At 52.7% G+C, this 25976-nt stretch overlaps 1 protein-coding gene across 2 annotated transcripts in view; it reads right to left on the reverse strand.

Annotated features, from left to right (window-relative positions):
• Positions 1 to 25976, reverse strand: part of ADAMTS2 (ADAM metallopeptidase with thrombospondin type 1 motif 2) — a 230117-nt gene that overhangs the window by 27334 nt on the left and 176807 nt on the right. The window contains exons 6-12 of one of the 2 annotated variants that reach the window (XM_025388450.1): positions 22813 to 22969; positions 18928 to 19033; positions 18182 to 18325; positions 17633 to 17765; positions 16274 to 16387; positions 2969 to 3114; positions 806 to 981 (exon numbers count right to left, since the gene is read on the reverse strand). In XM_025388450.1, coding sequence (XP_025244235.1) covers positions 806 to 981; positions 2969 to 3114; positions 16274 to 16387; positions 17633 to 17765; positions 18182 to 18325; positions 18928 to 19033; positions 22813 to 22969 — 976 coding nt within the window. Of the gene's footprint in view, positions 1 to 805; positions 982 to 2968; positions 3115 to 14845; positions 15353 to 16273; positions 16388 to 17632; positions 17766 to 18181; positions 18326 to 18927; positions 19034 to 22812; positions 22970 to 25976 lie in introns of those variants that run through there. The other variant, XM_025388451.1, reaches the window with a different exon arrangement.

Raw genomic sequence — 25976 nt, forward strand, 5'->3', positions numbered from 1 at the left:
AAAAAAAAAAAAAAAAAAAAAGAATCCTTTTCAATCTCTGAAATCCAGAATGAGGCCAGCCTGCCTGGATTCAGACCCAGATCCCCGAACCCTCCCTTCTCAGCCTTTATCTCAGAGGCAACGAAAACGCTGGGCCCCCAGACTGTAGCCTCTGCCAGAGGGGGACCCCGTCTGCTCTGTCACCTCCAACCCTGCACTGGCCCACATGGGGCAGCAGGTGCTGGGCTAGGGCAATAGCCACGGAGGAGAAACAGGGACTGTATGTTTACAGTCTGTCACACGAAGGTCCCCAGCTGCCACACAAGCACTGCCATGCCCAAGGCCACCAGGCTCCTCAGGTCCCTGAGCAATAAATGCCTTCTAATGCTGAAACCAGTTGAAGTCAACTTTCTGACACTTGCAACTGAGAGTCCCGACTAATAGTGAAGGTCAGAGGTCACCAGATTCCTTGGCAGGGCCAGCCCCAGCCTCAGCCTTGAGCTGACCATGCAGTTCAAGCCTTGTCCACCCCTGTTGGACTGCAGGAGCCAGCCCCTGCCGAGCCCGCAGCCCAGCCACCTCTTCCGTGTCCTCAGCTACTCCAGGTGTTCCGGCTGCTCTGGGATTGCAGCCCTGCTAGGAACCTTAATGCCCCACCCGGGAGTGGCCCAGGGCAGCCACGCCAGTCAGGGTGGGCTCTCCTGCTAGCCCAGGGTCGTGGCAGCCTCGCCCCATGCAGGATCAGAGGCACAAGCCAAGGCAACCCCCACCTGCCCACCCTAGGGGCTGCCTGCTGAGCCCCATGGCTGTCCCCAGAGGGGCTCACCATCCCGGTGCTCGTGGGGCAGCCAGTGGTGCTGGGCGTCACCGTGCTCGAAGTACAGGTCCCACTGGCGGCACTGCTCCTCACGGAAGTCAGCCAGGGAGTCGGGGCAGTCCTGGCGGCTGCAGAGCTGGAAGTCGTAGGCAAGGCCCGAGCAGGTGCGGCCCCCGTTGGCCGGGCTGGAGGAAAAAGCAAAGGCCTTGCCGCTCAGCGCCAATGGAAAGAGGCAGCACCCGGGTGCCACCTGTGAGATCTTTTCGGGGGATCCCTAAGTCTCAGGTGTCGGGGGGCAGCTCTGCTGAGCAAAGGGACCTTGTCCTGCCACGTCACAGGTGTAAGACCTGGGCAGTTCCCCAGCCTGTCGGGCCTCAGAGTGAAGATCTTGAAAGGACAGGGCAGGATGGCCACATCCTCCCTCCTGGGGCTCCTGTGGGGAGGCAGCATCTGCTCACAGCCCTGGTGCCACCCCCTCCCCAGCACTGGTGCCTGGGCTTGGAGATGAACAGGAAGCTGTGATTGGGTGTTTAGGTCTGTGTTCCCCACGGGGCGAAAACCCCAGCCGGCAGGAGTTGGGCGAGTCTCCTCTGCAGCTGGCCCTGGGCACTGAGCCTGGCACGGAAAGAGGCATGCTGAGGCCCCAGGGTCCCGGTGCTGCTGCTCTGAGCAAGTGTCTGGCACAAGGCAGGGGTACCACGGCCGCTGGGTTTTCTCCCTGCAGACAAGGCGGGCTGCGTCTCTGTAACGTCTTCACTTCACTGAGAACAGCACCAACCCACACACTGCCTCTTGCGGTTCTAAATGCCCAGCAATCTCTTCCCGAGTATGGTGTAAAAGCCCCAAGGGTGCTTGAGGAGGGGCCACGGGGCTCCCTGCCTGCTCCTAGCCAGGAGGGCAGCCTGGAGCCTGGGGCAGGAGGACGGCAGGGGTAGGAGAGGGCTCCATGCACACGCGTGTTCACAAGTGCTGCTGAGGGAGGCTGTCCCACTGCGGGATCCCAGGGCATGCATGGGTCCCCATGCCCTGTTGATATGGTCTTGACTGCCTCCCCAGAACCAAGACTGATGGCCCTCTCTGGCTCCCCAGGGTCCAGTTCAGGCCCGGCCAGAGCAAGCAGAGCAGCCCAAGGGAACAGGACCCAGGAGCGGCTGCCGAGGCAGGAGCCCAGCAGCCGGGACGCACCCCAGAGGCCTGCTGGCCAGCTGGTAACTGGGCCTGGCTGTGCATCTGTGATGCCTGATTTGAAGGCTGGAAATCTGTTTTGTTTGTTTTTCTAATGTGAAATTACAGATTGTCAATATTTTCAGGCAAATCAAAATCTTTAAACTACCAGACAGGCCAAAAAGGAAAGACAGAAGCTCTGTGCGTCTAAGCAGCCGCAGGGCCTGCAGCATAAGGGCCCGCTGGGCGGGTGGGAGACGGAGTAACGCTGATGTTTGTGGAGGGTTCTCCCTCCACCCCAGCCCCGCCAGGACGCTCCCTGGGTGAGGCTGGGGTGAGCGTTCAGGCAGGAGGAGGCAGGCAGAGGAGGAGGGAAAGGACGGTGTGGATAAGAAAGTGGCTGTGGGCCGAGGAGGTAGCATGGGCCCAGGAGACATTTACAGGGTGTGTGGGGTGAGGTGGGAGGAATGAGAAGGGGCAAGAGGACAGCACAGGGCATGGGGCCTGCGTGACGGGCGGGGGTGGGGTGTGGCTGGGCATGGGGATGCAGCTGGCATGGGCCGGCTCCACAGGCTGTCCCTCCCCTGGACAGCCAGACACTGATGACAAGTCCTGACCCTGCCCTCACCTGGCTGCAAACAGCTGCCCAGGGGCTGGCCTCCGGGGGCCTGAGAGACCACCCCCCTTTACCCCCATTTTCCACAGCTCGGTCCTACCTCCTCTCCTCCATGCCCATGGCCAGGAGAGACAGAGTAAACCTGTCTAGAGTGGGCTGCAGGCAGGTGGGCCGCGGGCCCAGTCCGGGGGAAGGGGTAAGAGGCAGAGCTAAGCGTCCCCTGAGCCGTGGCCTCCTCCCAGGTAGGGTGAGGCGGGCGGGGCAGCCTGCCCTGCACCTCTCCAGAACTGGTGGGCAGCCACAGGGCCCTCCCGGACAGGGCTGGCTGGAGAGGGTCTCCTGGACCCTCAGCTGCCACTCAGGGAGGCCAGGGGAACGTGGGGCCAACTCACTGTGGGTTGTCGCACTGGCGGGTCCTGAACTTCACGCCCGTGCCACAGGTACGCGAGCATGAGCCAAACGGACTCCAAGCGCCCCAGTTGCCGTCCCGTTTGAGGATGTCGGGCGTCAGCCAGATGCAGTGTCCTTTAAAGCAATGCTGAAAGACAGGAAACCAGTCGCTCCACTCACCCTCACACTGGGCCGTGGGGACACTCCTGCGCTCCGCAGCCTGCAGTGCCTGGGACACGTCCTGGCCTGGCGCCGGGGCACAGGGGGAGCTCACCCTCCTTGCCCCTAGATGCTCAGAGCCCCTGGAAGACAGGCCTCAGCCGCCAGAGGCAATAAGAGGCACAGTGAGGGGCCGGCCTGCCCTGCCTCCCGCTTGCTGACCCACCCTCCTGCCTTCCAGCAGCTCTGTGTCCCCTCAGCCGGAACCTGCACCACACTACGTCTCCAGGATAGATGCCTCCTGGGTGCCCGCACGCAGCCCGTTTATAAAGATACCACTGGCGTATCAGGCCAGTGACTGCGAGACATACAAGGTTTATTTAAGTAAAAAAGGCAATTTAGAGGAAATACTATGGAAAAGAGGGACAAGTAATATGCCGACACGGTAAAAACCAGGAATAAAGTCCAACGCTGGCATGTAGGAAAAACAATTTCACAACTTCATCGGATCACAGTGCTCCCATTCCTCTAGGTCTAGGGGGAGGAAGCGTCTCTAGTTTAGGGGACACGCTTTAAGAAGAAGATTGCAAAATTAAAGAATTAAATTAGGTGCAAAATGGATTATTGACTTGAAATGAGAAAATACATCACACAAAAACGTTTTAAAACTGACAATCACCACAAACAACCAAAAAACAGAGAAAAATGATAGAACTTTTCCTTCAGTTCTGACTGCGTACTGTGGTTTTGTTTTTTTTTTTTGAGACGGAGTCTCGCTCTGTCGCCCAGGCTGGAGTGCAATGACTATCTCGGCTCACTGCAAGCTCCGCCTCCCAGGTTCAAGCAATTCTCCTGCCTCAGCCTCCTGAGTAGCTGGGATTACAGGTGCCGCCACCATGCCCAGCTAATTTTTGCATTTTTTTTTTTTTTAAGTAGACACAGGGTTTCGCCACATTGGCCAGACAGGTCTCAAACTCCTGACCTCAGGTGATCCACCCGCCTTGGCCTCCCAAAGTGCTGGGATTACAGGTGTGAGCCACCATGCCCGACCGACTGCATACTCTTTAACCCTTCTTTGTATAACCTAATTTTGTAGCACTGTTTCCACAAAGAGAACAGAAAGAGAATGCAGCCATTCCTTAGCAAACTCTTCTCAGCAAACCATTCCTCAGTAAATTATTTCTGTAAAAGGGCCAGAGAGTAACTATTGTAGACTTTGCAGGCTATATAATCTCTGTTGCAATTAATCAACTCTGCCATCAGAGTTTGAAAGCAGCTGTAGACAACCTGTAAATGAATGGACATGGTTGTGTTCCAATAAAACTTTATTTATAAAAAGAGGCAGCAAATAGAAACTTTGAATGGAAGTGTAAGGAGGTTGGTGAGCCCTCTCCCCAGTAACCAATGAAAATTAGTTTATAAAAAGCAACAATTTAAAGTCTTTGGAAATTGTCCTAAGGTCTATACAATAAATGAAGAAGCATTTTTTTTTTTCAAGAAAATCTATTAAATCTTGGTAAGAAAAGCAAAAGTCTATGGCATTCGAGCCACAACCCTCCCCCATTCCTTCCCCAGCTCAGTGTGACAAGGCTTTACTGCCAGGAAGACGGGGCTCCCTCTACTCCAAGCTCCCAGTCTGAGGCTACAGTTTCATACTGACAGAGCCAGGCCACTGGCGTCACCCCTCCCAACTCTGTTGCAGAGTCTATTTCCGGTGGGATGGCCAAGAGGCCTGGGGCCCCCTTCCCCTATCCAGGCCCCACTCATAGGGCAGAAGCTCTGCTCCAGGTACAGCAGGCCAAGAATAGTGGACCTGATAGCCCCCTCCCCAGATTGCTTGTAGGGCAGAGGTTCCATGTTGAAAGGGGCAAGCCCAGAAGACTAGGGGCTACCATTCCCATCTAGTGAGTAGTTTGCAGGCCAGGAATGTCACTCTGGGAGAAGCAGGCCACTGACCCTGCTCCTAGCTCTCGTGCAGGGCTACAGGGGTCTGCCCAGACAGAGAGTCAGAACAGAAGGCTTCATAGCTCTCCCTAATGGGACTGACTCAGATCTGAAACAGAGCATGGAGGATGTTCGTGTCTAAGGGCACTGTCAAAAACAACAGGGGTCTTAGCAGTGAGCAATTAAGAGGAGGCCAATGGTCCTAATAGCAACAAACAAAATGGTAAACCAACTACAGGTTGAGTATCCCTCATCCGAAATGCTCGGAAGCAGAAGTGTTTGGAACCAGAAGTGTTTCGGATTTCAGATTTTCAGATTAAGGATGCTCAACCTGTAGAAGTTAAATAGACAGAACCAGGGACAAAGACAGTTAAGAGCCCTCCTGAAGCCCTCAGATACTGGCAACACCCTGCTCCTGTGAAAGGTCTAGAATTTAATTAGGTCATATTGTAGAGCAAGTTATACACCTCAGGACATTGTCAAAAACAATACAGCAATCAGTCGCACTAGCAGTTAGTAGCAGCTAGCAGTTAGTGGAAGGCCAACAGTTGGCTGTGATAGCAATAAAGGCAGAATGACCAGAAGCTTAATGGAAAGATCTGGGAAAGAGATAGTCAAAGAGAGCCGGGCTAATGTCACTGTCCCAGGGGGTTAGGAGCCGGGGTGCAGTCAGGGTGACTGTGCATATGACCAAGGCTGTGACCTCTGGGGAGCAGTATCAGTGGCTGCACACTGCAGGGCAAATAAGCTTCATTGAAACAGCAGGACCAGGTCACAAAATCCACAAGCAAACAGTAGCCATAAGGCCCAGGGGATCATTCTCCACAGTTTCTTCAGTGTATTATCTAAAGTTTCCAGTTTTCAAGGAAACATTCTCTGAGCCATGAAAAGAAACAAGAAAGTGTGACCCACCCACAGGAAATTCAGCAGGTGACAGAAACTACCTCTCAGGAGGCCCAGATGTCCGACTTCGCAGAGAAGATTTCAAAGCAGCTATAATAAATGTGTTTAAACAATAAAAGGAAATCATGTCTAAAGAACTAAAGGAGAGTACAGGAATGACGTGTCACCAAATGAAGAATCTCAGTAAAGAGATAGAATTTATAAAAAGAACTGAATAGAGGCCGAGTGCAGTGGCTCACACCTGTAATCCCAGCACTTTGGGAGGCTGAGGTGGGCAGATCACCTGAGGTCAGGAGTTCTAGACCAGCCTGGCCAACATAGTGAAACCCTGTCTCTATTAAAAATACAAAAATTAGCCGGGCGTGGTGGCACATCCTGTAATCCCAGCTACTCGGGAGGCTGAGACAGGAAAATCTCTTGAACCCGGGAGGTGGAGGTTGCAGTGAGCTGAGATTGTGCCACTGCACTCCAGCCTGGGTAACAGAGACTCTGTCTGGGGGAAAAAAAAAAAAAGAGGAAGAAGAAGAAGAAGAAGAACTAAATAGAAATTCCGGAGGTGAATAGTACAAGAACTTAAAAAATAAATTAATTAGCTCGCTGAATGGTAGATTTGAGCTGGCAGAAGATGCAGTCACTGAACTTGAACACAGATTAATCAAAACCATGCAATCTAAAGAGCAGAGAGAAAAAGAATGAAGAAAAATGAACAAAGCCTCTGAGGAACATGGAAGGCCATTAAGTACAATAAAAAATGCACAGTAGAAGTACCAGAAGAAGACACAGAGAAAGAAGCAGAAAATATTAAAAAAAAAAAAAGGCTCAAAACATCCAAAATGTGATGAAAACATTAACTTACACATCTAAGAAATGCAATTAAATTCAAGTGGGGTAAATGCAAAGAGGTCCACACCTAGACACACCATAGTTAAAATGTTGAAATTAGACAAAGACAAAGAGAAAATACTGAACATTGAACGGTTCACGATGTACAGGGAAATCACAATAAAATTAACAACTCACTTTTAATCAGAAATAATGAAGGCCAGAGGCAGTAATGTCAACCAAGAAGGTTTAATTCTGCAAAACTCTCTCTCATAAATAAAAGTGAAATAAAGATATTCCCGGATAAACAAAACCTGAAAGAATTAATTGCTGGCAGACCTGCCATGTAAGAATGCTGAGGGAAGTTCTTCAGGCTGAAAGCAAGTAACACCAGAGAATGATTCAAATCCCCATGGAAACCAAAAAAAGCACTGGAAATGGACAAACTTCTACAAAGATACAAACTACCAAAGCTGAATTAAGAAGGTATAGAAAATCTGAATAGACCTAAACAAGAGATTGAAGGAGTAACATAAAAACTCCACAAACAAATGCCCAGGCCCAGATGGCTTCACCAGTGATTTCCACCAATTAGAATGTAAAGAAATCTAAACATTTTTAAAAAATTGATACCAATCCTTCAGAAACTCTTCCAAAAAACATAAAAGGATTCCCAACACATTCCCTGAGGCTAGTATTACCCTGATACCAAAATCAGACAGACATCACACAAAAAAGAAACCTACAGATCAATATCTCTTATGAGTATAAACATAAAAATTCTTAACAAAATATCAGCAAACAGAATCCAAGAGCCTATTCCAATATGGACGTCTTCCTTTCCAATACAGATGTCTTTTATTTCCTTTTCTTGCCTACTTGTCCTGGCTAGAACGTCCACGACAATGCTGAAGAGAAGTAGCATGACCAAACGTCTTTGTCTTGTTAATGATCATAGGGGGCTACGGTTTGAGCATTGGTTTGTGTCCCCTCCAAAATTAGAAACTTGATTCCTAACGAGACAGTTTTAAGAGGTGGAGCCTTAAGGAGATCATTAGGCCATGAAGGTTCCATCATCCTGGATGGGATTAGTAGCCTTGTAAAAGGCCAGAGGTAGCTAGCTAGGCCCCTTTTTGCCCTTTAGTCTCTTCTGACGTGAGGACGAATAGCCATTAAGCACATGAAAAGCAACGGAACAGATTTTTTGTGTGTGTGACAATGAGCTCAGCAACAGAAAGGAATGCAGTGCTGTTGCACACTACAACAGGGATGAGCCCTGGGAACGTTACGCCAAGTGAAAGAGGCCGGGCGCAAAATGTCGCGTGTTGTATGATTCCATCGATATGAAATGTCCAGAATTAGAAAATCTATAAAGACAACAAGAGGATGAGTGGCTATCTGGAGCTGGCCGAGAGTAGGATGGATTGGGGTGACTACGAAGGGGTTTGGAACTTTTCAGAGTGACAAAAATGTTCCAACATTTGCTTGTTGTGATGACTGTAAAACTCTATGAATACACTGAAAATCACTGAATTGTACACTCTGTTTTATTTATTTTTGAGACGAAGTTTTGCTCTTGCTACCTAGGCTGGCGTGCAGTGGCGTGATCTCGGCTCACTGCAACCTCCGCTTCCCGGGTTCAAGCGATTCTCCTGCCTCAGCCTTCTGAGTAGCTGGGATTATAGGTGCCCACCACCACGCCCAGCTAATTTTTTTTGTATTTTTAGTAGGGATAGGGTTTCACCATATTGGCCAGGCTGGTCTCGAACTCCTGACCTCAGGTCATCCAGCTGCCTCAACCCTCCCAAAGTGTTGGGATTACAGGTGTGAGCCACTGCACCCGGCCTGTATACTTTAAAAAGTGAATTTAAATATAGATCTCACCTTATTAAAGCTGTTAGAGAAAAAAACCAATACCAACCAAAGAGGCAGCAGATGGAGTTGGCCAACACTTGCCCTGGCATATTGAGGGAAATTCTTTCTTTTTTTTAAAAAAAAGATCAATACTTTAAAGAAGTTATGGGTGATGCCATCTGAACATTTAGGACGATCAGATTTGGAGGAGGTGCTCTCTGGTTTCCGTCCTTGATGTGGATTTCAGGGCATTTCAAGTTTTCTCTGTGGGAGCTGGCCTTTAAGACACTCTTTGGATGAGCAATGCTCGGTAACAGTTGCTGTGGATGCCTCACTGTAGTGGTAGCATTTGCAGCTTCCTGGCGTCTTTGATGTTGTCAACATTTCATGTCAAATCAGAAAGATGTCGGAACCATTTTCCTATGTGTTCGTCAGATTCCCTCCTCTTCATTAATGAGGCTGTCAAATGCTCCAAGAGCCTGCTAACTTCTTTGATATGTGTCTCTTCCTCCTAATGAGCGACTGCTTTTGGTTTGATATAAAACCTTTCTTTTTTTGGTGACAATGAGCTTTTTGAAGCCAGAGTTATTTTTTTTTTCCTTGCTCATTTTCTACTACTTTAGTTTCATATTCCATTAATTTTTATCTGAATTTTCTTTCCTTTCTAATAAATAAATTTGAAAATGATAAAAGGTATATTTTATACATATATCCAAATCAGAGTCTGTCATTTCTTCCTTATTTTATGGAAACATTCCCAAGCCACTTTCCAAATGGAAGTGAAAACAGTGCATTCAGACGTAATCAACATTTTTGCATTGTGTTTTCATTGAGGTTTCTCTTCTGTCTTTGAAATTTTTTAGAGCCCTTCATTTATTGTCATCCATATGTTGTGAGGCTAGGCCAACTTTTATTTATTTATGTTTTAATTATTTTATTTATTTTTTTGAGACAGAGTCTCACTCTGTCGTCCAGCCTGGAGTGCATTGGCGTGATCTTGACTCACTGCAACCTCCACCTCCTGGGTTCAAGTGATTCTCCTGCCTCAGCCTCCCCAGTAGCTGGGACTACAGGCATGCGCCACCACGTCTGGCTAATTTTTGTATTTTTAGTAGAGATGGGGTTTCACCATGTTGGCCAGGCTGATCTCGAACTCCTGACCTCAAGTGATCCGCCCACCTTGGCCTCCCAAAGTGTCGGATTACAGGTGTGAGCCACCACACATGGCCTAGGCCAGCTTTTAGACAAGCAGACCATCCTGTTACACTTGGCTTTTCTAAAGAAATATCCATGTTGGATCTGTGTTTAAAGTACTCCGTCTATAAAACAAACCCAAAACGAAAACAAAATACTGCTCATATAGAAGTAGTCACAACCTCAGGTACCGCTGAGGCACCTTTATCTCCAAAGATCTGAGGAAACAGCCAGCACACAGCCCATATTCTGCAATGACCCCAGGTGAGTTGGCACAGCGGTGTGGCAAGTATTTCTGGAAGCTACTATTACACCTGGACAGACACAATAATTTAACTCTACTTGTAAGAGACAGAACCGTGGCAATAAGCCAAAAAAATGCCCTCAATCCATTTTCTCTGTAGTCAAAGCAGCAAAATGCCCAAGGCCATTCTAATGCCACCCACGGGAGAAGAGGTACATCAGTGAGAAGCAGGAATGAAGACAGAAGTGCTCTTAATCAAATATGGTTAAAATATCTTATTTTTGCAAAATTTACAAAACCGTATGACCACGTGAACACATGGCTTGGCCTCTCCCAGGGCCTTGGAAGGTGAGCCAGGGGCCCTGAAGCCTAAGCATTATGAGCTTCATGGTAAATCGACTTCTGCTTCCTCCTCAAAGCCCCTCCATGGCTCCCCTCTTGCAGCAGGACCAAGCCCTGTGGCTGGCATCAAAGACTCGGTACGACTGGCCTCTACTTACCCCTCAGGGTCGCCTGCCCCAGCACATCAGCACTGCAGCGCTGACTGCTCTGAACAGACCCCACTGTCTTCCTTCCCTGCCCCGTGCACACCTCCAGCTCCTCAACACACACCTGGCACAGTAGACCCCGTGCCGTGACACCCAGATCCCTCTTCAGGACCAAGTCATTGATTCCTCAAACTGGAGCATGTGGGCTGCTCATGACTCACAGCTGAGTTCTTTTCCAGGAACAGCCCCCAGACCAAAGTCATGTCCCTTTCCTGGGGACAGCCATAGCCAGTGACCGGTCAGGGTTGGGGTTCAAACGTTGCTTCAGTTGGGCCAACTCTGAAAGGCTCCAGAGCTGCACGTGGTACTGGCCGAGCCCTCTGCTGAGGTCGCATCCCTGTGCAGTGCCTCAGTCTCCCCACGGCGCTGGCCCTGAGAGTGCGCCCTGGAACTTCTACCATCAGGTCTCTGTGTCTAAGGTCGTTTCTGGGGACCCGCACTCCTGTGTCCATGCCTGAGCTGCTCCCCTCCCGTGCTTCCTTCCTGGTCCTCTTTGCTTGGGCAAGCCCTGCCTAGTGCCCGCCTTTGCCCACATCTTCCCTTCCTTCCTAGCAAAGGCCCCTCACTCATGCCTTGCTAAAACCCTCCCAGGCCTGCCTTTGTGGCAGTCTGAGCCATGTGGGGACTGCAGAGGCCGCTACTCTGGGGAGGGAGATACTGTGGGCAGGCGGTCAAGGGCTCCTCCCATCAGGCTGGGCCAACAGGAACCGACTGGGGTCAGGCAGCCCTGGCTCCCGGCCACTGGGGGTCCTAACCATCTCCTTCCTGGGCACTGTTACCTCATCTCTTGCCCCAAAGCCTCCCCTCACTTGAGCTTTGGGGAGGGGAACAACCCAGAGGGGAGGGGAACAACCCAGAGAAATGCTGGCTGGCGTTCCCCTCAGCCAGTGGTGCAGGTGGGGCTTGCAGGCGAGAAGGCGCCCAGGTAGGGTAGTGCCGTGGCCTGAGTGCGTGTGTCCCCTCAGATTCATATGGTGAAGCCCTGACCCCAGTGTGGTGGCCTTTGAGAAGTGTTAGGTAATGGCCCTCATGAGTAGGATTGACATCCTCATGAGAAGAGACATAAGAGAGATGCCCTCTCTCCCTGCCGTGTGAGGAGACCACGGGCACATGGCAAGCCAGGAAGAGGGTCCTCCCAGAAACCAACCTTGCTGGCACCCAGACCTTAGATTTCCCAGCCTCCAGGACTGCGAAGAACAAGGCTCTGTTGTGTACGTCACAAGCCTGTGGTATCTCTGTTAGGGCAGCCAAAGCTGTGGAAGATGGAGTGGGTGAGCTGTCCTGGCACCGCTGGAGGCTGCGACTGGGGCAGACTCTAAATCACTGGTGGCCGCAGGAACCAGGAGCCAGGAGGATGGAAGGAGCCACATAGCGGTTCCCCTGTCCCAACTGGGCAAGCCGGTGCCTAACCTGGGAATGGAAGCTGGGCATGACCACTCAGGGCAGCCCCCCAGGATCTGCAGTGTGGGGGACCACCCCTGGGGCAGACCTGGATACAAATGTGTAGAAAGGAACAGGAAGACAAAGCAATGCAGAAAGAGAAAAAATCACCCTCATTTCCGCCACGCAGATGTCACTCCTCTAATAGGCTGGCTGATTTCCTCCTGGACAGCTATGAGCACTGAACAGTGTGATAACCCTGCGTGAAGAGTTCATCCTCTGATCTCCTCAGTGTGATGACCCTGCGTGAAGAGCTCATCCTCTGATCTCCTCAGTGTGATGACCCTGCATGAAGAGTGTCATCCTCTGATCTCCTCAGTGTGATGACCCTGTGTGAAGAGTTTCATCCTCTGATCTCCTCAGTGTGATGACCCTGCATGAAGAGTTCATCCTCTGATCTCCTCAGTGTGATAACTGTGCGTGAAGAGTTCATCCTCTGATCTCCTCAGTGTGATAACCATGCGTGAAGAGTTTCATCCTCTGATCTCAGTGTGATAACCCTGCGTGAAGAGTTCATCCTCTGATCTCCTTAGTGTGATAACCGTGCGTGAAGAGTTTCATCCTCTGATCTCAGTGTGATAACCCTGCGTGAAGAGTTCATCCTCTGATCTCCTCAGTGTGATGACCCTGCGTGAAGAGCTCATCCTCTGATCTCCTCAGTGTGATGACCCTGCGTGAAGAGTTCATCCTCTGATCTCCTCAGTGTGATGATCCTGCGTGAAGAGTTCATCCTCTGATCTTCTCAGTGTGATGACCCTGCGTGAAGAGTTTTATCCTCTGATCTCAGTGTGATAACCCTGTGTGAAGAGTTCATCCTCTGATCTCCTCAATGTGATGACCCTGCGTGAAGAGTTCAGCCTCTGATCTCTCACTCGTTGTTAGAAAAGAAACCGTTTAATGTTGTTGACATGTTTTATAACCATATGCTTAAGTGCCTGCAAATATTCCATCCACTAGAGAGACTTCAACATTTAAAGGGAAAGGTTATGTGTGCTGAGTGAATTTGGAGCCCGTCATATGGGGAAATGAATGAATGAATGAATGAATCTAGAGCTGAGCAGATATGTAGCTTCCTCAGCCTAATCCTCTGGCCTATTGCCTTTTTTTTTTTAAACCCAAAGGGAATGAGCCCACCTCTCCACTCTCAGCCAAACCAGCCAAACCAGCCTATCCAACACAGTTCCATGGAAAGGCTCCCCTCCTCCCTGCCCCCACCCCACCCCTCCCACTGAGCAACCTGGCCCCACCTCTCACTACCCTGGTCCTCTGCTGCATTTCACGGAGGCCAAGGCTCTGAACCCGCAGGCACCGCAGCATCCCTGCCTCCCCGTGCACACGGGTCCAGGGCAGGCAGTGGATGGGCCAAGCAGCCGCACAGAAGAGGGTGAGGGCAGATCACCTGCAGGCTCTGTGGCTTCTCTCCCAGCCACCTCCATGTCTAGAATCTAGAGACAGATCTTCTCTCTCTAGGAAATGGTGACAGCAGGAAACTGGGTGAACAGAGGTATAATGAGGCAACGGAGGCCAAGAGGGGAGTGAGGTGCTGGGACAGCCAGCAGGAGCTCCCAGTCAGCGGCCTCCTGCAGAGCCTGAGCTCTCCACAGCCCCCTGCTGGGTGTCTGGGGATGCAGACGGACAGCTCTGTCCCAGAGCCACTTTCAGCAGGCAACCTGCCATTTCTCCAGCCCGGCCAGGCTTTGCCTTGCTCTCTCCTCTCTCTCCTTCCCCTTTGGCTCCCCTTGCAGGGAAATGTGAGAGAGAAGATGACTGCTTTCCAGACGTAAAATCACAGTGCGAGAGAACGGTGATGCATAGAACAGGGAAACATCCAGACCCACATTCAGGGATTCTGACAGCTGCCCAGAGGAGCCCCTCCTCCACGTTCCCCTAACACCCCACACTGAATCCTGATCTAGGTCAGTTTCAACCTGTGCTCCTCGGGAACCAGGGGAGGCTGAGCAGAGCTCCAGCTCTGCCCCTCAGTCAGCACAACTATTCTTTATACATAAAAGGCAATGTCACTTACTGGGCTAAATGCAGAGGATCCTACCACCAAAATGAGTGAAGGGCTGCGGACAGGTCAGTGGTCTCTGTGAGGAGGGGACACTTTGGTTGCATCTGCTCCCTGTCCTCACCAGACCTCCCCCACCCCGTTTCTACCTTGCAGGAGAAGCAGGGGGCAATCAGCTGGGGTACAGGCCAGCCACACACACACATGTGGGGGCCCCACCTGCTCCTGCTCCTGCTCCCTGGCCAGCATGCCTGTGCAGGGCCTGCCTCCCATTCCCTGTGCCTCCTCCCTGCCTGGGGCAGGTGGGGTGGGCAGGAAGCCATGCTTAGCTGGTCTTGTTCTCCAACTCAGCTTTCCGCAAGCACCCCTGGGGTCACGGCAGATGTTCTGCCCTGCTCCTTCTGCTGAGGTCCTGTGGGAAGGGGACTAGCTGGGTGGTTCTGGCCTCACCAGGCCCCCAGTAAGTTACCAACAACTCTAACCCTTCATTAAATCTGGGCACATCTTAAAAACACCAATTCCCAGGTCTTCAAACAAAACCTTATACACGAATGTTCACAGCAGCATGACTCACAAGGGCCAAAAGGTGGAAACCACCCAAATGTCCCTCCATGGAGATAACGGATACACCAAATGTGGCACATCCACACGACGGGAGGTTATTCAGCGATCGAGAGGAATGGAAAGCGGACAGATGCCACACAGGATGACCCTTGGAAACATTCTGCTGAATGAAGTGAGTCAGATACAAAAAGCCACATATGTATGATTCCATTTATATGAAATTCCGGAATAGGCAACTCTAGAGACAGAAAGCAGACTGGTGCTAGCCAGGGGATGGGGCGAGGAGGGAAGGGAGGAGTGACTGATAAATGAAGCTTCCTTTTTGCAGTGATGAAAAGCTCTGGGACCGGGCGGTGGTGATGGTTGCCTGACATTGCGAATGTACTAAATGCCACCGAATTGTGCACTTCACTTTTATTTTTAGTTTTTGAGACAGGGTCTTGCTCTGTCGTCCAGACTGGAGTGCAATGACGCAATCTCAGCTCACTGCAACCTCCGCCTCCCGGGCTCAAGCGATTTTCATGCCTCAGCCTCCTGAGTAGCTGGGATTACAGGCACCAACCACTGCGCCCGGCTAATTTTTGTGTTTTTAGTAGAGACGGGATTTTGCCATGTTAACCAGACTGGTCTTAAACTTCTGACCTCAGCCTCGGCCTCCCAAAGTGCTGGGATAACAGGCATGAGCCACCATGCCCGGCCTGAGCTGTGTACTTTAAAGTGGTTCAGATAGTGAATTTTATGTGAATTTTACCATAGTTTAAAAAAGAACACCCAAAACAATTATTGGATCCTGCCCCCAACAAAAGTCTTCAGGGATGGGCCTGGGAATTTGTTTCTTTCAGAAGCTCCACCAGGGACTAAAATTAGGTGGCTGGCCCAGTCCTGAGCCAAAGGCTTCCATCAAGGAGCCACAGGTCCAGACAGTTTGGGGGCGTTCCAGGCCTGGCTGGGATGTGCACCGGTGTCCACGCCCCACTCCCTGCCCCCACTCCAGGGCCAGGGTGGTCTCAGTGGGGCTGAGCCTTCCCGGGCATGGATCCAGGCTTAGCTCATTTGCATATGCCAGCCCCCTAGCAACTAACTGGCAGAGGAGGGGGTGTGTGATTTCATCTGAACCAATGAGAATCAGGTCTGGAGTTCTGGGAGGACCATGGGGAAGAAGCCCTTCTTTCAAGAGTCACCAGAGGGTGGGAAGTGGGCCTGGGGCAGCCATCAAGTGACCTTGAAGGACAGCGTGCCCAGCAAGGGACAAACACCGAGATCCTGGGGATGGAGAGGTTAAGCCTCATGCTGGGGCCGAGGACTCCAATGCTGGCCTCGAAGGTGACCCACAGTGCCCAGGGGTGACCAAAGGCTGCCAGGACCCCAGAAATTACTCCTTAGAGGGAGATTCCTGAGTGGGGGGCATGAAGCACTGTGAGGAGCTCTCAGATGCCAGGTGTGCTCCGCACAGGGTGGAGGAAGCTCTGGCGTATAGCGTGTGAGGGGTAATTAGAAAGGGGAGAGGAGAGGGCACCAGAGGTCCCCTGAGACGGCCCCCCACTTCCACTTCAGGCCCTGTCCCTGGCGACCTGGGCACCTAAGATTCCTGGCCTCTGTACTGCTGCCCTTGATCCTGCCTCACCTTGCCAGGTGCACACATAGTCCCGTCCAAGGGGGGCCCCTTCTTGGTCTTGCAGAAGTAGGGGTTGTCCGGGTGGCTGCACCACAGCTGCTTGCAGGGGTCGAAGGTCCGGAACTGGAAGACAGAACCACAGCTTGCCAGGCCCTCCTGCCTCAGGGACCTCCCAGGGGTGCCACCCGCCCCCCGGGTCCTGTAACCTGAGATGCCCCAGTGGGACTGGCCCGTGATGGGCCTGTGTGGCTGGTGGGTGTCATGATTCTGGGGCGGTGAGGACCTTGCCCGTACAGCACGGGGGCTGCAGCATCCCTGGACGCGGCTGGGCCTCTCTGCCTCCAGCCCTTGGAGGCTGCACACCTCAGGGGGCCTGGCAGGCAGTTGGGCCCTATGTGCCCACCTGAGGCTAAGTGGGTCCCTTTTGACCCTTTCTTTGCTGTGGATTCCCCTCCTAAACCCAGGTGAAGCCCTGCCCCCACCCCACAGGCCTGCCCCCTCTGCAGCCTCGGCCTACCCTGGACTTCACAGTCCGCTTGCCTGGCCTTTCTGCTTCCTATTCTGATAGCACTTCCCGCAGGACAGCCCTGAGGGATCAGCTGAAACTCAGCTGTGGCCCTGAGGCTCCCCTACTCAAGCCTTTCCAGAGCCCCCCATCGCCATGAGAATCGAGTCCACCGTGCTCCTTAGGGAGTCCTGGAAGGAGTTAGCCCTCCTGCGTTGGTACTCAACTCCACCACTTGCTCGCTGTGTGGACTCAGGCAGATTACCTAGCCTCTCTGGGCCTCCGTTTTCTCATCTGTAAAATGGGACTACTTTGCTTTTTTCCTTCATGCAGCAGAGGCGAGCATGAAGACGCTCACAGACACTGAAGCTCCGCCGCACGGCCTCCATGCTCATGGCCGGTTCCTCTGACAGCTCAGCCCTGGCACTCGGCCCTGGAGAGCATCGAGTGCTCCTGTGCCTGCCACGCTCTCCTCCAGGCCTCTGTGTCCGTGGCCCTCCCTTCCTGAATGCCCTCTCCTTCTGCTTAGCCTGCAGGCCTCCCTTCTTCCTTGGGAGCCCTCCTGACCTCTGCAGGCTGACACAAAGGCCTTGCCAGGCTCTCACTGCCCCTGGCTGACACCCTGGTCACAGCCCTGTCACCCATGTGCTTCCTGCCTAGGACCGTCTGGGCCTGCCAGGTGGGCTCAGGGTGCCTAGCGGGTGGGGAGTGGTGGGTGCAGAGGGAGAGGCTGCCACTCTGGAGGGCTGCTCTGCGCTCCCCACGCTGGGCCGATCCTCACACTGTCCCAGGAGTTGCCCCAACACCAGCACACCTCCCCCCAGGTCTGGGAGGGGACCCCGCTGCAGGGCTGCCACACTCACCGCTGTGCACATCATGTAACCCAGGCCGAAGTCAAAGCGGCACTGCTCGTTCATGGAGTAGTGCAGCCCTGGGAGCTGGGGCAGTGCCGGCCAGTCGTGGGCGAAGGGGTCATCCCGCAGGCAGTCATAGGAGCTGTGGGGGACACACGGGACCGCAAGCAGCGTTCAGCATGGCTGACCATCCAGCCCTGGAGGCAGCTGAGGCCCCTGCTGCAGCTGCCACGGCAGCCCTACCTGCACATCCCGGCCCCTGGCTGTGCTGCCTCAGTTTCCCTGCTGCATCTCTTGTCCTTGGTGTAAGATACCAGGACCCGGCTTGTGCAGACCCCAGGGTAGCTGCCTTGCCTACTTGCCATTCAAGGACAGGCCCCTGACAATGGGTTCTCCTCCAGACACCAGGCTCCTCTCACAGGTGTGCCCTCTCTCCTCCCTGCACACAAAGCTAGAGGACCTGAGGTCGGAGGGCTCTGGCGCATGGGGACTTGCACCCTCCCAGAGCTGAGCCCAGGGACTGAGGGGTCGCCCTCGGAGGACAGGGGTGGTACTCACTGCAAGTAGCGGCTCAGCTCCTGCTGGCTGCAGCGGGACCAATGGAAGCGGTGGAAGGCGGCCTGCACCAGGGGCGCCATGATGCTGCCCAGCCGCACCTCGTCGCCACAGCGGTTGCCCTGCCCGTCGTGCTCCATGCCCAGCCTGCGAGGGGTGAGGCAGCTGGCTGAATCCTATTGGCACACGGGCCTGCCAGTCCCACCCCGCCCCGATGATAGGAGGGAGCCCCATCTTTCCCCCACGGGCTTCCCCTGACCTTGGCCCACCCTGAGCCAGGTGGCACTGACCTGCTGCACTTTGAAAGCTGAGGCACTCTGGGGAGAGAGTGTCCAGCGGGTAGTCCCCAGGTATCCTGTCCCCAGGAGGGGCATGCACACCTGGGCAGAACCATGGCTTCCCTGCCTCCAGCTTTCTGGGCGAGCCACCCTCCAAACCTCTGAGCCTCCTCTACAACATGGGGTAGAGCCCACCCTGCCTGGGGGCTTGGATGGGATAATGCGGCAAGGCCCCAGCTCTAGCTGGCCCAGAGCGCCTGCTCAGTCTGCAGGTGAGCCCTTCATCCTTTGATTGTTTCCTTCAGCAGACAGTGGGCCTTGGGCCAGCACTGCCCAGCGCTGGGAAGACAGGAGACCACGCCCCAAGTGGCTTTCACACAGGGTGTGTCCCTCTTAAGGCACAGAGGAGAAGTGGGCAGCCAGGGCTGGGGATCCTAGGGAGGCCCCTCTGTGCCCTGCCCTTCCACTTACACGTGGCCAGTCTCATGGGCCACCACGAAGGCTGAGGAGAAGCCGTCCTCGTGGTTCAGGGTGCAGCTGCGGACCGGGTGGCACATGCCGGTGACGGGAGCATAGCCTGGGAGGAGACAAGAGGCGGCTCTAGACGCTGCCATAGACTGGATGGGAAGGTGAGACCTGGTCCAACTCCCAGGCGCTGCTTCTCCTCAAGGCCCCAGTGCCTCCTGTTCCACAGGTAACTACCCCCAGCTGGCACAGCTCAGAAGACACCATAGCAGACACCTCATAGCCTGTGACATCTGGCTGACAGCAGGCCCCCAGCCCATCACCACGCAAGCCCCGTGGCCGTTCTGCCTGCAACAGCTACACTGCAGCTGGGGCCCTCTGCTTAGTCAGATGTCACCTGCTATGGCTTGTCTGACACCTGACAGTTTCCTGCCTGCCGTTCTCTTTCACGCCACCTGCCCCTGCCCACTGCCTGCCTCACTGAGTGGCCCCTGAGCAGCACCTGCTTCCACACCTCTCTCTGCTAGAGGCATCCTGCCCCTCATCTGCCTGGCATCACACCCTCCAAGCCCACCTCCTCTAGGGGATGTTTCCTGGGTCTCCCCTTGTTTCTCTGGGGTCCTTGAGACCCCAGCTAAACCTGTTTCCATAATGCCGCAGAAGGCTGCAAAGCTGTTCAGCCCATGTGCCACACTGGCCTGCAGAATCTCCCAGAGGGGCCTGGCTGGTGTGGAGTGAGAGGCCAGAGCCACCGCAGAAGATGAGACCAGTGGCCTACGACGGCCCAGGGCCAGGGGGAGGGTGGCAGAAGTTCATGACGCTGAGACCCCACGTCAAACTGAGGAAGACAGATAATGAGGCCGATTCATTTCCCCAGCCCTTGTCTCAGCAGAGGAAGGCAGCTCGGACAAAATAGAGAAGTGCATACAGGGATATGGGTGCCACGTGAGGTCTCTACTTGTACCCCTGGGAGTCTTCCTAGAGGCCTGCCAAGCACAGAGCCCTGACTTTCAGAACCCCAATCTGCCCTCACTCCTGCCACGCCCCAGTGAGAGACCCTGAGGCCACGCGGTCCACAGAGAAGGGAAGGAGGGTCACCGGGACCCCGGGTGAGCGGGCGGTGTATGCCCCTAAAAATAGAAGTGTGGTGATCTAACCCTTGTCTTTTCCCGTTGTAATAAACAGGGAAATCTGCATTTTTTGCTCTGCAGATTTTGAGACGAGTGTTGAGTCTGTGTGCCGGAGTGGAACGTTGCCATCTCCTCTTTGTCCTTTGTGTGCAACGCTTGCAGATGCATCTGCCTCGTGGGAGGCTTTTCATTCATCCTACTTAGCATTACAGGAGCCTGTGAGATTTGAAAGCGCATCTTTATGTTTTTCTTTGTTTTCTTCTCTCTTATTTTACTGTGCGGCTGTTTTCTCCATCCGGAATCTTATTAGATAGAGTGTGCCTCCTCGATGGAGGAAATGTCTCCTAACTTTTCTCTCATGTTAATCTTTTCGTTTTTTGCTCCCATTGGGAGATGCCCTTGACTCTTCATTTCAGCTTTCGATTTTTTTTTTTTAAGATAGGGTTTCACTGTGTCACCCAGGCTGGAGTGCAGTGGCGTGATCTTGGCTCACTGCAACCTCTGCCTCCCGGGTTCAAGCAATTCTCCTGCCTCAGCCTCCCGAGTAGCTAGGACTACAGGCGCCTGCCACCATGCCCGGCTAATTTTTGTATTTTTAGTAGAGACGAGATTTCACCATGTTGGCCAGGCTGGTCTCGATCTCCCGACCTCGTGATCCGCCAGCCTTGGCCTCCCAAAGTGCTGGGATTACAGGCATGAGCCACTGTGCCCGGTCTAGCTTTCAAATTTTTTACTTTCCCCATCCTATCCATAATTTTATACAAATGCTTTGTTGTTCTCTAATTCTTCATAGAAACCTCCTCTGGGTTTATGGATGTATTTTCTCAAACATTCTGGGAATACTACTTTTAAAAACCTGCTTTTCTTGTCTCTAAATTATCTCTGTTTTCTCTAGAGCCAGTTTTCAAACTTTTTGTTTTGTTTTACATCTTGGTCCGTCTTTTTCATGCTGTAATGATTTCTTGTGTTTTGGGTTTTAAAAAAATATCTGGTAACCCTTGGGTGTCCTTTCATATTTTTTTTTTTTTGAGACAGTCTCATACTCTGCTGCCCAGGCTGGAGTGCAGTAGCACAATCTCGGCTCACTGCAACCTCTGCCTCCTGGGTTCTAGCGATTCTCCTGCCTCAGTCTCCTGAGTAGCTGGGATTACAGGCGCCCGCCATTACACTGGTTAATTTTTGTATTTTTAGTAGAGACGGGGTTTCACCATGTTGGCCAGGCTGGTCACGAACTCCTGACGTCAAGTGATCCGCCTGCCTCGGCCTCCCAAAGTGCTGGGATTACAGGAGTGAGCCACTGCACCCGGTCAGTTTCATATTTTTAAATGAGTGATCGGGTCACTTAATATAAAAGCTGTGTTGGTTTCCTCTCCTGGGGGATAGCTCTGCTTCCGGTTAGTGCCCTCACCAAGACAAAAGAGCCAAGTGCACCCTCATCACGTGGTTGGCGCAACCCCTGGCTGCAGTGCGTTCGAGGGCGAGCTATCCACTCCTCAGCCAGACATGGCAGCTTCAGTCTTTTCAAGTTAACTAAGCTATTAGCTATGTCTTGATATCTCATTGTGGTTTTCTTCTGTTTCCTTTTTTTTTTTTTAAGACAAGGCCTTGCTCTGTCGCCCAAGCTGGAGTGCAGTGGTGCAGTCATAGCTCACCTCCTGGGCTCAAACAATCCTCCCACGTCAGGCTCCCGAGTGGCTGGGACTACAGGCATCCAGCACCATGCCCAGTCTCATTGTTTCAATTGCATTTTTCCAATGTCTGCTGAGGGTGAGTGCCTTTTCATATGTTTATTGCTCATTCTTATTTTGTTAAGAGCCTCAAAAGAGTCTCCTGCCCACTTTCCGACTGGATTGTCTTTATTATCCTTACTATTATTGTAGGTGTTCTTCATATACTTCAGGTATCAGTCCTTTTTTATAAATATTTCCCCCAGTGGATTAGCAGTGCCTTTAATGCACAAACTTTTAAAATGTGCTACTATTTATCAGTTATTTCCATTGAGTTTGTGGGGTTTTTTTAGGTCGGAGTCTCGCTCTGTCACCCAGGCTGGAGTGCGGTGGCGCGATCTCGGCTCACTGCAAGCTCCGCCCCCCGGGTTCCCGCCATTCTCCTGCCTCAGCCTCCTGAGTAGCTGGAACTACAGGCACCGCCACCACGCCCGGCTAATTTTTTGTTTTTTTTTTAGAGACGGGGTTTCACCGTGTTAGCCAGGATGGTCTCGATCTCCTGACCTCGCGATCCGCCCACCTCGGCCTCCCAAAGTGCTGGGGTTACAGGCGTGAGCCACCGCGCCCGGCCTTTTTTTTTTTGTCTCTGTTTAAAGCAAACGTCTCTTACTCCAAGAACATGGAGCCGTCCGCCTACGTCATCGTCTTTCATTATTTTGCGTTTCTTATGTAGACCTAAAATCCATGTGAGATGCTCTCTGTCTACAGAGTGAGCGGAGGGGACAGGCCTCCTTTCTCTCCAAATTGGCCCCACACCATTTGTTAGACTGTTTTCCTCCTCTTCTCTGAAATGTCACTTTTGTGACACATAAGTGTCCCTGTACACATAGGTCCAATTCAGGACACTGGATTCTGTTCTAATGTGTATTTGTCTGTCCGTGCACTGCCCCACACCCTCACCCAGCTAAGCTGGCCACAGCCTTCCTTGCCCTGACACGCTTCCCTGGGCTGGGCCAAGGCTCCCAGGGCCCCCTGCACGGCCAGGGGCTTATTTCCATTTCATGCCTCTGTGGCCCTGCGTGGGTGAGGCTCACCTTGCATGCCAGAGGGCCCAAAGTCCTGCCGTGTGAGGAAGATGGCGTGATCGTGGTATTCGTCGTGGTCCGTGTCTGGCTTCTGCTGGAGGTAGGCCCAGCGGCAGACATTCTCCAGGCTCTGAGAAGGGTTCCCGATCTCGATGAGGCTCATGGACTGCAGGGGGATGGAGAGAAATGGAAGAGAGGGGTTGGCGCCTGGTGGCCCAGTGGCGGGCCGAGCAGTCTGCAGTGTTGACAGACCCCGTCCACTGGGAATCTGGTCCACGTGGTACAAAGGCCCGGCCCGGTCACTCTCAGGACCTGTTCCCATTGGGCTCCATTCTTCGACATGGAAGAAAAGGTTCCACAGTCACACTCACCTGCATGAGTTTCCACACAAAGTCACCACAGTTTTCAGGTGAGATGCGGAAGCCAAGCCCTAGGTCATCTAAGGCCTCGCATAGTCCCCCCATTACCCCATTTCCAGAAGTCCCTGTGTTTGTTCTGTGAGGCACCTGTTCTGTGCAAGGCCTCCACAGACGGCAAATGCCATGTGGACCTCACCCCAAAGAGCTCACAGTCCTGGGAGGGTCCGTGGCAGGGGAGGTGGAGATCCCAGTGTGGTGTGCAAGGCCAGAGGAAGCGGGCGATCACTTTCCATGTTCTGCCCACGTGAAGGTACTTGCAGAAACCAACGCAGGGCAGGAAAAGAAACTGCAACTGACATATTCGGTTGGTGTAAAGGTAATCGCGGTTTTGCCATTAAAAGTAATGTCAAGGACTTTGGCACCAAACTAATAGAAAAACAGCTGTGTCAAGAACAGGGGCATACACAGATGATTCCCACAGGAACCACACACGGGAAGCCACTGGGAACCATCCCATTCCATTTTGTATCATGACATACGCCTGACAGCCAGGGTGGCCTTGGAACCGTGCGTCCTGCACACCCTCTCTGCACCATGACATTCGCAGGCACTCTCAATTTGACTTCAGGATGAAGAAAGCTGTCCTGGACAGGAAACTGAGACTCAGAGAAGTTAAGCAGTTTGCCCGCGTCACAAAACTAGGAAGTAGAAGAATTGAGATCGGATCCAAAGAAGCCTGAAACCAAAATCTATACTCAACTCAGCGCCCTAAACTTCCTCCTTAAATAAGACGTGTACAGTATCGTTTCAAAAGCGAGGCTTCTGTGAGCGGCGCCCTTCCTTTTTTCCTCCACAATTCTCACAGCGTCATTTTGGTTTCTGTTCTCACCATAGACTCCAAACACCGAAGTAGTTCCCTCCAAGAGAACCAACAGTCCCTCTGAGTCGTGGGCGTGTTCCTTTCCCCTTTAAGGACTTATCTGACCATAAAATAGAGATGTGCATTCCTTGGTAGCTACGTATGCAAGTGTTTTTTCTCTTGCATAAATATATCTCTTGCATAAATATAAGTAGAACCACATATTTCTCTTTGTGTGTATAAATAACAAAAAGTTAGCTGAGCGCAGTGGCACACACCTGTAATCCCAGCACTTTGGGAGGCTGAGGTGGGAGGATCACCTGAGGTCAGGAGTTTGAGACCAGCCTGGCCAACATGGTGAAAACTTGTCTCTACTAAAAATGCAAAAATTAGTCTGGCTTGGTGGCGTAATCCCAGCAACCTGAGAGGCTGAAGCAGGAGAATCGCTTGAAGCTGGGAGGCGGAGGTTGCAGTGAGCTGAGATTTCACCACTGCCCTCCAGCCTGGGCAACAGAGTAAGACTCCATCACAAAACAAAACAAAACAAAACAAAACAACGCAAAACAAAACAAACACCAAAGGGCATTTGGTGTCCTGTCCAGGACAGGAAACCAGTTAGTTCCAGAAGAGTCCAGCCAGAAAGACATGCCCCAATATCAGGCCCAGAGGCAGGAATGAGGCCATTGGGTAGGACAGAGCCGTGGCAGGAGCCAGGCTGAGGCAGGCTGGGAGCAGGCAGGCTAGGGGTGTGCAGGGAGGTCCGCCATCCTAGTGCGTGGGCTTGTGGGGAGTACTGGGAGGACGCTGGAAACCCAAGTGCCTACAGGAGCAAGGCGGGTGACAAGTCAATGAGGCAGGCTGGTTGCACGAAAAGTAAGTCCATCTTGTGTTTTCCCAGTTTTGAAGGAGAAAGGGTACAGAGGAATATCTCCCTATTAGAATAGAGTCGGTGGGGGGTGATAAGGAGTGGTGAGGACTGTGGCAAACCCAGGTGCCCAGGCACAGCTGAAGGGAGCAACATCCGCCCAGCGCCAGCAGGAACAGAGGCCCGGATCAGATTTCTCAGGTCAGTCGTGAAATCCGGATTTTACAGACACCTACCTAGCAGTAAACACTGGCTCAAATTAAAATTAGTTATGCAGACAAAACAACGCGTCCCCCCATCACCGTCTTATGCCAGAACCCTGGAATAAGAGCCCTGCAGTGGACAGCCCCTTCTCCACATCCCTGCAGCCTGGATCCACTCTGGCCGGTCACCTCTCTGCTCCCAGATGCTGGCTTCTGTGGTCCAGCCCGGGTTCCCAGCCCCTCTTAGCAGCCAAAGTGATCTTGCTGCTGCGGCAAGATAATTTATTGAAATATTGATTTGTGTTTTTGTTCTTGCCTCGCTTTGTTCTTGGCCCATTCTAAGAAGGCAGTCTGCCACTTTCGTTCTCCAACCCCAAGGGGGTTGTACTGCAGGGTCCAGAGCTAAAGGGGTCTACGACTCCCTTCTGGCTTTGGGGTTCTGAGGAGACTCCCTGAGGAGGGGACAGGGGGAGGGCTGGGGTGCATGGGCACAGGGAGGGGAAGCTGCACTGGGGCCAGGGGAACCCTGGAAGGCAGGACTTCAGAAGACATGAGTGTGCTGGACCTTGGGAGCCTGGGTCCCAGTAGGGGGCACCACAAGAAGTAGAGGAGAAAGTTACCTCAGTGTCCAGGTACCCCAGGACTCAACCTGCCACTGGGATTTTAACTGACAAGCCATGGAGCTGCTTGTACTTTCTCTCTGCAATGTCCCAACATTTCCAAGGTACCGGCCTATCGCTGACGGGCACAGAGGAGCCCAGGGACAGAGATCTTGTCCTTGCTGGGTCTGGAGCATTCAAGGGCTATGGGATACCCATGATGCCCAGACATTGACCTTGTGCCCAGAGACTAGGGCAAGGGCTGTGTGCATTCTTTAAAAAGCCCTT

Source organism: Theropithecus gelada, chromosome 6, assembly GCF_003255815.1.
Source record: "Theropithecus gelada isolate Dixy chromosome 6, Tgel_1.0, whole genome shotgun sequence".
Lineage (NCBI taxonomy): Eukaryota > Metazoa > Chordata > Mammalia > Primates > Cercopithecidae > Theropithecus > Theropithecus gelada.